At 46.7% G+C, this 12,231-nt stretch overlaps 1 protein-coding gene across 5 annotated transcripts in view; it reads left to right on the forward strand.

The window, feature by feature from the left end:
- The window catches only part of SMC1B (structural maintenance of chromosomes 1B), a 77,192-nt gene extending 69,701 nt beyond the window's left edge, over positions 1-7,491 (forward strand). For 3 of the 5 annotated variants that reach the window (XM_056797624.1, XM_056797622.1, XM_016425550.2), the window contains 3 exons: positions 5,587-5,656; positions 6,721-6,831; positions 7,201-7,491. In XM_056797624.1, coding sequence (XP_056653602.1) covers positions 5,587-5,656; positions 6,721-6,831; positions 7,201-7,476 — 457 coding nt within the window. In that variant the 3' untranslated portion in view covers positions 7,477-7,491. Of the gene's footprint in view, positions 1-5,586; positions 5,657-6,720; positions 6,832-7,145 lie in introns of all 5 variants that reach the window. The other 2 variants (XM_056797623.1, XM_001378427.4) reach the window with 1 other exon arrangement.
- The last annotated feature ends 4,740 nt before the right edge of the window (positions 7,492-12,231 follow it).

Consider the following 12,231-nt stretch of genomic DNA (forward strand, 5'->3'; position numbering starts at 1 on the left):
CCAATATGGCCTAGACCTGAGTCTTAAAAGAGAAATCAGTCAGTTTTTTATAACTCACCATAAGATCTGTCTAAGTAAGGAATTCTAATGACACCAGGCCAGCGTCCTTCCTCAGAGTCTTCCAGCCAGAGGTTGTTTCAAAGGGCTTCTCTCAAGAGCCTCCAGAGCTCCTACCCCAGAGGGACAGAGCCCCTCACAGGAGCTCCTCAAGGAGCTCTCCTTCAGAATGAGACTCTCCAATCTGAATATTTCAGAATGACTTCCCAGCTCTTCCCTGAGCTCTTATTTTTAAGGGCAAAATTTCCTCTGTCACCTCCCCTAAGTCCTTACATCTACCAATCACTGTAGATGTTTCTAAAGGACCGCCCACACCTAAGAAGGTGTGGAATTTTGAGTAATTCACACCAGGAAAGCTCTGAGTAAGTTTTCCAGTTCTTTGTTCCTTGTAAATTCACAAGTTACTTGACCTTTATAGGTACTTAGCTTAAGAAAAGTATGGGTTTAAGTACTTTTCATTGTTCAGAAAAGAGTTTACAACTTTATCTTCCCCTAGGGCAGACCCAAGTAGGTAAAGTAGAATTCTCACATTCCTGCTTTAAGTAGAGTTTACTGCCCAAATGGAGAATGGTCTTAATCCAAATCTTATAAAGTAGGGTCTGGGAAATTTTAAGGTTTACACTAGGCAATGGGGGTCAAGTGACTTGCCCAGGGTCACACAGCTGGGAAGTGTCTGAGGCCAGATTTGAACCTAGGACCTCCCATCTCTAGGCCTGGCTCTCCATCCACTGAGCCACCCAGCTGTCCCCCGTGGTGAGTTCTCTGTCCCTGAAGATGTGCAAGCAGAGGCTGCCCTCTATGAATATTCTTGTACATGTCTTTTTCCTTATTATCTCTTTGGGGTACAAACCCAGCAGTGCTATAGCTGGATCAAAGGGCAGACAGTCTTTTAGCGCCCTTTGGGCATAGTTCCAAATTGCCCTCCAGAATGGTTGACTCACTTCACAACTCCACCAGCAATGAATTAGTGTCCCTACTTTGCCACATCCCCTCCAGCATTCATTACTTTCCTTTTACTAACTGTCATGTTAGCCAATCTGCTAGGTGTAAGATGATACCTCAGAGTCGTTTTGATTTGCATTTCTCTAATTATAAGAGATTTAGAACACTTTTTCCTGTGTTTATTGATAGTTTTGATTTCTTTATCTGAACATTGCCTATTCATGTCCCTTGCCCATTTATCAATTGGAGAATGGCTTGATTTTTTTGTACAATTGGTTTAGCTCTTTATAAATTTGAGTAATAAGACCTTTGTCAGAGGTTTTTGTTATGAAGATTGTTTCCCAGTTTGTTGCTTCCCTTCTAATTTTGGTTGCATTGGTTTTTGTTTGTACAAAACCTTTTCAATTTGATGTAATCAAAACTATTGATTTTACATTTTGTGATTTTTTTCTAGCTCTTGCTTGGTTTTAAAGTCTTTCCTTTCCCAAAGATCTGACATGTATACTATTCTGTGTTCACCTAATTTGCTTATAGTTTCCTTCTTTATAGTCAAGTCATTCACCCATTCCGAGTTTATTTTGGTGTAGGGTATGAGATGCTGATCCAAACCTAATCTCTCCCATACTGTCTTCCAATTTTCCCAGCAGTTTTTATCAAATATGTAGCTAAATAATCTTAAAAAAATAAAACCCCAAGTCATATAGCCACAGAGTTAAATGGATAAATCATGTGTTTTAATTTGCATTTCTATTCATACTTTCTCTGGAGGTGGATAGCATTCTTTTTCATAAGTCCTCAAAATTGTCTTGGATCGTTCTATTGCTATTAAGTAGCAAAGTCTATTACCTTTGATGATCCCATAATGTTTCAGTTACTATGTACAGTGGTCCTCCTCATTCTGCTCGTTTCATCCTGCATCAGTGTGCATAGGTCTTTCCAGTTCTTTTCAAAACTATATCTTGTTCATCATTTTTTACAGCACAATAGTATTCCAACACCATCATATGCCACAGTTTGCTCACCCATTCTCCAATCGAGAGACATCCCTTCAATTTCCAATTCTTTGCCACCACAAAAAAGAACAGCTATAAATATTTTTGTACAAATGGGTCCTTTCCCATTTTTTAGCCCTTTTGGTTTTTTTAAGGGCTATCTTTGCCCTCTTCAGTTAGGTGGTCAATAAGGTTTTTGTAAGTATTCTCCTTAATGTCATTAAAGGCTGTCTGTCCATATTTACTACACCTGTTGTGTGCCTGGCAACTGTGCTGAGTGCTACAGATACTACTCTTTTAAAGGAAAGGCCCTAAGGGACATGAATAGGCAATTTTCAGATAAAGAAATCAAAACTATCAATAAGCACAGGAAAAAGTGTTCTAAATCTCTTATAATTAGAGAAATGCAAATCAAAACAACTCTGAGGTACCACCTCATACCTAGCAAATTGATTAACATGACAGCAAAGGAAGATAATAAATTCTGGAGGGGATGTGGCAAAATTGGGACATTAATGCATTGCTGGTGGAGTTGTGAATTGATCCAGCCATTCTGGAGGGCAATTTGGAACTATGCCCAAAGGGCGCTAAAAGACTGTCTTTGATCCAGCCATCCCACTATTGGGTTTATACCCCAAAGAGATCATAAGGAAAAAGACTTGTACAAAAAATATTATAGCCATGCTCTTTGTGGTGGCAAAAAATTTGGAAAATGAGGGGATACCCTTCAATTGGGTAATGGCTAAACAATTGTGGTATATGCTGGTGATGGGATATTTTTGTGCTGTAAGGAATAATGAACTGGAGGGATTCCATGTGAACTGGAACGACCTCCAGGAAGTGATGTAGAGTGAAAGGAGCAGAACCAGAACATGGTACACAGAGACACTGATACACTGTGTGGCACAATCAAATGTAATGGACTTCTCTACTAGCAGCAATGCAATAATCCAGGACAATTCTGAGAGACTCATGAGAAAGAATACTATCCACATTCAGAGGAAGAACTGGGAATTGAAACACAGAAGAAAAACAACAGCATGATCACATGGGTTGATGGGAATGTAGACTCTAAATGATCATCCTAGTTGTGACAAGGAAATCACTTTAAAAGACTGATATATATTAATTTAAGGTCGCCAAGGAATTCAGCTATGTAATTCCTAAATGAAAACTCAAGTCAGAAGTCAACCTTTTATAGAGTTTAATTACAAACAGGAGGAAGAAAGGAATTAGAGATAGAGAGAGAGAGGGAGAGAGAAAGGGGAGAGAAGGGAATAGGGCTTAAATAGCCCTTCTGTTTAGGCTGGGCCAAAAGGCCAAAAGGAGATCAGTCCCTATTACTCATGTGACCAAAATGGAGAAACAGTTTCAGGGGCCTCCACCTCCAGCTTCCTTCAGAGCCAACTCTCAAAGCATCACCTCTCAGACCAAAAACCTCTCCAACCAACCCCCTCTCAGTCCTCAGACCCCTCTACCTTTAAGGAAACCCTCCAAGTTCCCTCCCCTCAGTTCTCATATCTACCAATCACTGTCCATGTCTTCCCTGTGCCAATGGTGGCTCTAGCTTAACCCAGGACCACTCAGAGGTCTTTGGCTTTGCACATGTCTGTTGAAGGTCATATTCTCAATAATTAAATCTTGATCCTTTGCTGCAGCCCTTCCTAAATCCTGTTAGGACTGAGTGGGGTGGAAATTGTATTTTCCAAGACCTGGTTCTGTCATTCCAAGTATCTCTATTGTATCAATTCTAAAATCAATCATGACTCAAAGAAATTCCTGTTCTATGCTTAAGCATAGGTCAAAGCCCTTTCCATTGTTCAGCAAAAGGTTTCTGTCCTAAAGTAATCTTAAGAAGGGAGGAGGAGGAACCTCCCATGCCAATGGGGTTCACATTCCAATAGAGTTCCCACTATCAATAGGAAATTTTTCAAGTATGAAATTTCCCAATGGTGAAATTTACAACATTTATAAGTCTAAGAAATTTTAAGGTTTACATAGTGCAAACATCAATAATATGGTTGGAGGGTGAGAGGAAGGGAGGAAAAGAATATGAATCTTATAACCATGGAAAAATATTCAAAATTAGTTTTAAAAATACTAAATAAAATAAAAATAAAGGATAGGCCTTAGCTGGCCAAGGGGCTCCCCTTCCCACTCTTGTTCCATAGAGAGCAGCCTTGTCAACAATGATTCTCTGGGCACAAGGCTTCTTCTGGGCAATTGCTAGGTGGTCCAGGGCCAGAAACTAGGGCAGCCATGAACACAGAACTTCTGAGGGTTCCCACCCCTCACTCAGTATGGCCAGAAGGAAAAGCTTATATTCAAGATTATTGACCTTAGTGGGGTCCAAGGTCAGTCCTTGTCTGTCTCCCCTCATTCTTTTCCTCTCTGTCGCCACCATCCTCCATGCTTTGGGGGATAATCAGGAAAAGTAGGCTGCCTGCCTGCCAGGGGGCACCCCATTGTCCATGACTGGCAGCGGTAATTCAGAACTTAGACAAGACATAGTTTCTGCTTTCACATAGCTTGTGACAGATGGGCCACATGATTGGGATTGACTCCGGGTTCTGTTTTGGCTAATGGGATAATGTGAAAGATGGGGGCCAGGCCCAGATTTCCCATAAAACACCCCAGCAAAACTCTTCAAAAGTTCCAGATGAAACTATGGCCAACAAGACCAAAGGGAAAGTCCAGGCTATTCCCTGGGTTGTATAGGACCAGCCCCCAGAATGCCACTGCAGCTCATTCTTTTTGGGCCTCCCAGAGTCCTCCCTACCTCTATAGCAAGACTGAACCTGTAGGGGCTCTTCAAGGGCTCAGTGTCCACACAGAGGCACAGAATCTGGGTAGGGGCACCCCTCCTTGGGCAGCCTAGACAGGCATCTACCAGTGGCAGGGGCCACCGACCTCCATACCTGGCCCATTTTATCGGGGAAGGAATGTAGGCACTTGGTGTAAGATGTCAAATGGACCCTTTGTCATCCCTCCTCCCCATGTAAGACAGAAACCCCCTGACAGGAAGGAGGGACAAAGAGGATGAAAAGCCATGATGAATCTTGGAAAGAAGCAGGAGGAAGGAGGAGTTAAGGGCAGTTGGGGACAATGTTCAATGTTACATAAATGGGGAGAACAAACCAAGTCACAGCCTCATGATGTCTCTGTTGAACTTCACGAGAGAGCAGCCCAGCAAGGGTGCTCACCTACACCACAGGGAGGTGACATCTCTTGGTCCCTGAGGATGGAGGATGCTGCTCCAAGGAGAGGGCATCAGTAACGGCAGCCAGAGCTGGGTTGGCACTCGGGCATCTCACTTTTGTGTCCAAACCCTAACATGGTCAGTCTGGCATATGGTAGGCCCTTGAGAAATGCTAGAACCAAACTGTTTGTTTACTTTTGGCTTGGCCCATAGCAGATTGGTTCCTCCATCAAGCATTGACCCCACAAGGCTTCAGGAATCTACAAATGTTCCTTAGGGATGGGGGCTAGGCACTGTGAATGGTTTGGTGCTGAAGCACCAGGAATAGGGGCTGCTTCCTTAACTCTGGCATGGGAGCCTGCCCACCCCACCACCTGACACCAATCTCTCTTTCAGCTTCCGCCCAGCACCTTTCTTTGTCCTTGATGAAGTAGATGCGGCCTTGGACAACACAAACATTGGCAAAGTGAGTCTAGGGGCCCATCAGTTTGGGGTGCCAGCTGGAGGATAGAAGGGCAGGGAGTTCGCTTTTTAGAAGGGGAGGACACTGCCAGGGGCCTTGGCTTGATGGGAAGTAACCCTTACTCTTTTTGGTGAAGCCCATCCATAGTCTTCCCATAAAAGGGCCTCAGAGATGAGAAGTGCCAGCATAGAACTTCACAGCCAGCCCCAACTGCACCTCAGATGGCTCCTCCACTGGGAAGAAAGTCACCAGCAGCCAGCCAGGGCAATTAGTTGCACTTGCAGACACCCAGTATCAGGAAGTATTTCCTGACCACCCCCCCTGCCCCCAACCTTCAGCATGATCCGTGAGTTTCCTAGGCTTCAAGGTCCCTGTTTATCTTCTTCTAGAGAAGAGTGTGTTTATAGAGGCAGAAGTGACCATTGTACAAGGAAACTTTTGTGACCCCCCCTCCCCTCCTCCTCTTGCCCTCTGCCATGGAAGGATGAGCTGGCTGCTGGAGCCCCCATGTGTCCCCCAGGCGTAGGAAAGGCCTCAAGGAACCCCAGCTTGATACAGTGGTGGCTTCAGCCACATTTGGGGTATGAATCACACTAAAATGGTCTCAGTGCTGGCCAGCAGGGAGAGCCTGACCCAGGCAGACCCATCTCTTAGCTTTAACTTCATATGTCAAGCAGGGGTAACAAAAGCTAAAACGGATTAAGATCCAGGCCTGCAAGGGCAGCTCCCTGGATTGGGCTTCACTGCCTCCTGCTGTGAAACAATCAGGCTCATCCTGGGATCTGCCACAGAAATGTGGTTTGTGTGAGCCAAGCAGCCCCCCTGCCCCAGCGACCAGTGGAAGGCAGTGGGTGTGTGAGACAAAGGGTGAGTGAGCATGGGCAAGCATGCTGAGCTGGAGAGGGGTCCTGATAGCTTCCCCTCCTACCAAGGTCATCGTCATAAAAGCAGCAGCAGGGGTTGCTCTCGACTTGTCCTTGTTGGGTGGTCCTGAGGCAGTCTGGCCTAGAGGCTTCAGCTTTGGCAGTGGCCCTAAGTCTGATCCAGGTGCTGCTTTGCTGTGGCAGGTGTCCAGCTACATCCGGGAGCAGACCCGAGAGCAGTTTCAGATGATCATCATTTCCCTCAAGGAGGAGTTCTACTCTAAAGCAGATGCTCTGGTCGGCATCTACCCCGAGGTGAGGTACCAGCCCCCAAGATGCCCTTCTGGGGCCCTTCTCTCCACTGCTCTCTGCCTCCAGCTCTCCCACATTCCCTTGCCAGAGTCCTGCCCTGCGGCGCGTAATTGCCCCCACCCTTGGGAGCATGTGGAATCCCTGCCAAGCTGTCAGGGGAGCCTCTGACCAGAGTCAGGAGCCATCCCTGAGCCTGGGCCTCAGTGTTGTCTAATGATATACAACTGGGAGGAGTGGGAGGGGAGTTAGGGAAGAAATTACTTGGATCACACATCCCCCACCGGGCCCCTCTGAACCAGTGTTTGTTTCCCTTTTAGCAAGGGGACTGCATGTTCAGCCGAGTCCTGACCCTGGACCTGTCTTTGTATCCAGACAGTGACACCCGGGAACATCGCAGCAGGCGCCGAGACAACCGCTCGAGGTTCACCTAGGGCCCCCCACCCCCCCCCACTGGGCACAGGGCTTCTGGGGGGAAGCTCCAGGTTTGCGTTCCTTCTGAAAGATGGGTGGAGCAAAGTCTTGCTCAGTTTACAAGAGGTGTGGAGTTGCCTCCTCCGGGAGAGGGGAAAGAAATCGAGTTCACCTCTGACATTGTTTGATCTGTTTGTAGAAAATAAATGTTCTTGCAGAATTTCATTCTATAGTTAATTTTATAAAATGTCGAGTGTGTCCGAGGTGAGGTGCCAGGGAGCACCAGCACCTCCTTTGGCCCTCAAGTTTCCAGAGCTTCTGCTTAAATTTTAGGTCCTCTTAAGCAGTCCTTTAAAGGCCCCACCCAGGCCACACACCGCACTTAGCTTCTTTCTACAAATGTCCCCACTGAGTTGCCAGAAGGGCTCAAGATGTTCTCTGAAGGCCGGAAACTAGGTGGGGCAGGGGAGAGAGTTCTAATCCTGTACCAGATCCTAGCCATGTGACTTGAAATCTTAATTTATAATATATAACATTAGAATAGTAATGAGGAAAATGAATATCATACTGATTAATAATCCCAGTGAATAACACATCCTATTCATTTTTTTTACTTCTCCTGGGCCCACCTAAAGGCCTCACTTACCCTGGAAACCCAAGAACTAGTCTGGGCTGGGCCCTTGGGTGGAGGCTGGGCTCCTAGGGGAAGCAATCCACATTCCTGAATGTTGGCCACCAGGGAAGCCAGGCCCACCTATCCCAGTTGAGGCCCCACCCACTCACCCACCCCTCCTTTGGGGGCTGGATAGATTTTCAGTCCAACTGAACCACCTGGGGTGGGGAAGGGAATGGAAAAGAAAAGTCTCACCCTGTTAACACCTTTCATTGGTAAGAACCTGCTCCAGAAAACTTGCCTCAATTTCCCTTTGCCTTTTTACCTCACTAGTTGGAGGGGTGTCCAAGATTTTAGGGTGAAGGCCAAGACTCCCAGACTCCTTGGGCCCTGGTGGACATTTTCCACACAGATGGGTTTTCTAAGAAACCTTTGGATTCTTCTGGAACCCCTGTCTATATGGAATCTAGAAGTCCCCAGTTTAGTTGGGAGGTGGAAAGCCCAGGTTTTGACCTTGTCATAGGAGTTTTCTCCCGAAGGGAAGGTCCTACTTCACTGGTCTCAGACATCCTGATAGTTTGGGTGGAAACAGCTAATCCCATCTGAGGTTAAGTATCTCTTTTGTCCCCCTAGACTAAAGTCCTTTACCAAGGTGGCCCAGCCCTGGGCTGGATCTTTCCCTTTTTCTATCCACTGTAAAGCATCAGCCCCTTCACTGTTATTCTTGTCTGGAACTCCTTTTCCTTTCTTACCACAGTAAAATCAATCAATTGTCCCTCTCTCACCCTAAGCCCCCAGGTTTCACCTAGAAAAGTATTTAAGCTCCCCAACTTTAATGGCTCCTCGGAATTGTCATTCTCCTACCTTTGGCATTCTCAGGGGTCAGTGACCAGAGTGGCCAGGGTCCAATCCTCAGACCCTGTGCAGTCCTGCGCCACTCTGTGTCGAGGCCTCCTAGCACTGAACCCCTTTTGCCCTCGATTAAAGAGTGACTAGTAGTTCTGGGTTTTTTTCCAGTCAACATCCCCCCAAGGTCTCCAAGCAAGGAAGCCAGAACCCTGTTGGCACTAGAGCCTGGGTATATTCCTCATTGTCCAGTCCAGATGGCCTCTTAGTTATTCCCTTCACTGACACTGCTTTCTTACTTGGATGGAACCAAGAACTCCGAACAATGAATTGGTAAGAAAGTACTTAACTTTCCCAGCCCTCTGCTAGCTCACCTAGACAGGATTCGCTGAACCAGTCCACTGAAGTACCCTTTTGGTCTTAGTTTCTCTCTGGGCTCTATGCCTCCTCTGACTACATCCTCTGACTCAAGCCCTTTCCTGTACTCCCTGAAGTATATACAGGACCCTTCCTGGCAAGCTCTATGGTTCTGTGAAAATTCCTGCTAGTCCCAGAGTGGGAAGTTGGCCGTGGGGGACCTGTGATCATTCATCTCCCTTGTCAGTAGTTCTGACTTTTTCTCAGGTGGATAGTCCTGTGGAAGAGAAGCCCCAAATCAGGGAAGATTCAGGTGTGGGCTCCGTTGTCGCCATTCTCCCAAGCCTGAGGAGAATTAAAGGTCTATATTCTGTGGAGAGTTCAGGGCCTGGGAGATGGAGGGAATCTATTTCTAAGATAGAAATATTTAGAAACATCACTATCCCATTATTGTTTTTTAAACCACTTACCTTCTATCTTGGAATCAATACTGTGTATTGGCTCCAAGGCAGAAGAGTGGTAAAGGCTAGGCAATGGGGGCCAAGTGACTTGCCCAGGGTCACACAGCTGGGAAGTGTCTGAGCCCTTATTTGAACCCAGGACCTCCCATCTCTAGGCCTGGCTCTCAATCCACTGAGCTACCCAGCTGCCCCATTATTGAAGAGGGATTTTTCTCCCCTTTTTGTATATAATAAAGCAAGCAGCATTTTCCCTTCATAGTCTGATTGGGTGGTGATGGAGAGGACAGATGGCAGGAATTAGCTTTTCTTACTTGGTGAACTTTTAAAATTCATTTATGAAGAGTCACCAGGTTAAAAAGATTAAACAGGAGAAAAGGCTCTTTATGGAACAAGGACAGCCTCCTACAGAAGCCTCAAGCCACCACCTTTGTGTGAGTGCAGCTCACAGATCTCTTTGGTCACATTTACTAAGAGCCAAACTTAGCAAAAATAGTGTGCCAAAGGAGATCCAGGAGGAAGCATGGAATGAAGGAGAACTCCCAGAGCCGGGGAGCAGATGACATTCATTTGTAAAGTCTGGTTTAAAACAAAAATTCAGCTGAAAGACTTGTCATAGCAGAGAAAAAAAATACTATTAGTATTCCTGAAACATTCTCTGACCCTTTAAATCAACTGCAGTCATTGGTGGCATCTTCCCCCTTCTGGAATCTGTTGGTTCTAACCCAAGGGGTAAAGTAGGCAGCAACCTCTCCACTAGATTTGATGACACAAGGCAGGTAAGACCCCCTTGGAGCCATTTCCAGAGATTCTAATCCTACTTGGGAAGATATGCGATTGAATGGTGACTCTCATCTGCACAGGAGATAGAAAGTTGGCTCCAGTGGAGGCGAAGGGGCAGCTACGTGGCTCAATGGCTAGAGGAGCCAGGACTCTCTAGAGACAGGTGGTCCTGGGTTTAAATCTAATCTCACACTTCCTCCGTGACCCTGGATAAGTACTTAATCCCTCTAGCCTAGCCCTTACTTTTCTGCCTTGGATATTGATTTTAACACAGAAGGTATGGGGTTGGGGTTTTTCAAATTAAACAGACCAAGTAAGCTTTGCTTAAGAGTATTGAATGGTTGCGCGGTAGGTATAGCCGGAGAACTAGAATGTCCCAGGAGATGCAGGAACAAGGGGAAAACCCTAATGATTTTTATGGCTGCTAGGCTGCAAAAGTGAGATTAGATCTTGTCAGTACCCCCAACCCTCCAAGAATCATATGTTCATTGCCCCAAATAAGCAAGCATGGTATCTAGATGACATGAAAGGCCCACAGGTCAGCTTGAGTGTGAAGGAAAGAGAAGCAAACAAAAAGGGGAAGTCAGAAGGACAGCTTTGGCTTTCCTACAGCTGTGTCAGTGGACAGTCTGGCTCGGGCAGTGTCAAGGGCAAATACCAAACCTCAAGATTCCCAGGTTTCGACTGGAGGAAGAGCCATGTTGCCATAGAGTGAAGTTGTAATCAGGACCTCAAGGATGAAAGGTGGATGGATTTGGAAGTTACTCTCCAAGAGGACCTTTTGGTTTTCCTGGAATCTGAGGTCCTAACCCCAGTTATCTGGATTCTTCTCCCCAAAATAGTGAACTGCAGTTTTTTCTTAAGGTTGGGAACATATTTGCTGGATTACTGAACCCTCTAAATCAGGCCTAATGAGCAAGCATGATTCCAAATATGCCTCTTTTGGGTCTTCAAATGTCACTGGGGTTTCAGGGCAACCCCAGCATCTTCTAGTAATGAGTTACTAACTTCAGAGGGTCCCTAGAGCTGTGAAATCATCCTACCCCATAGAGAGTGGAGGATGCCCATCTGGCTCTGCCCAAGGAGGACACTGTCCCTTCCCAGACCATGCAGCAGTCCTTGCTAGAATGGGCCTGCCAGGCGAGAGAAGCAAGCGCTGCCCACGGCACCAAGCTCATTCAAGCTTTATTTCACTGACCAGAGACATGAAAGATGCAGTGACCAGACTTCCAAAGAAATGACCTGGACTCGCTTCCCTGGCTTCCCTTAGGGTTCCTCAGCCAGATGCTTAGTCCATCCCATCCCATCTCCCAGCAAGGGGAAAGCAGCCTTGCTGCCCTGGCAAGTGAGGAAGCTGCAGAGCAGGCAGGAGTTGACTGGCCTCAGGCTGAAGGAAATGGTCCATTGGGAGTCTCCCCTGCCGAGCCAGACCAGGCCAAGGACAGGACAGGGCACCTCGATACCAATCAAGGTCTACTCAGTTTAGAGTGGTGCAGGCCCTTGGCAAAGTTCTACCTGCCCCATTTGACCCAGGCCTTGTAGGTTCTCCCCTCCAGCCACTCCCCAATTGGGCCCTACAGTTACTCCAGAGAGAACGACGTTTGTGCGAGTCTTAGGGTACAAAGGAGTGTGACATTGAGGGTCCTCCCTGGGGCTTCTTTGGGATGGCACCCAATTTGTTCTGCCTAATGCTAAGGAAGACTCTTCCCCCAGGCTTGCCTGCAGCCCTGAGGCCCTTTTCTCATTTACAAAATAAACCCTTTTCTAAGGCCTCTGCAGCCATAGGAGTTGGCAGGTCTGAAGGAGAAAGGCCTGAGGTGAGGGTCTTCAGTCTCTTCCTTGGTCTTTGAGTAGGAGACGGGGAGTGGGGCGCACGGGCAATTCTTCCATCTCCCCCCACCCCCCCCCTTTAAAAAGGGTCTTCACAAACAGGGA

This window comes from Monodelphis domestica, chromosome 5, assembly GCF_027887165.1.
Source record: "Monodelphis domestica isolate mMonDom1 chromosome 5, mMonDom1.pri, whole genome shotgun sequence".
NCBI classification, from domain to species: Eukaryota; Metazoa; Chordata; class Mammalia; order Didelphimorphia; family Didelphidae; genus Monodelphis; species Monodelphis domestica.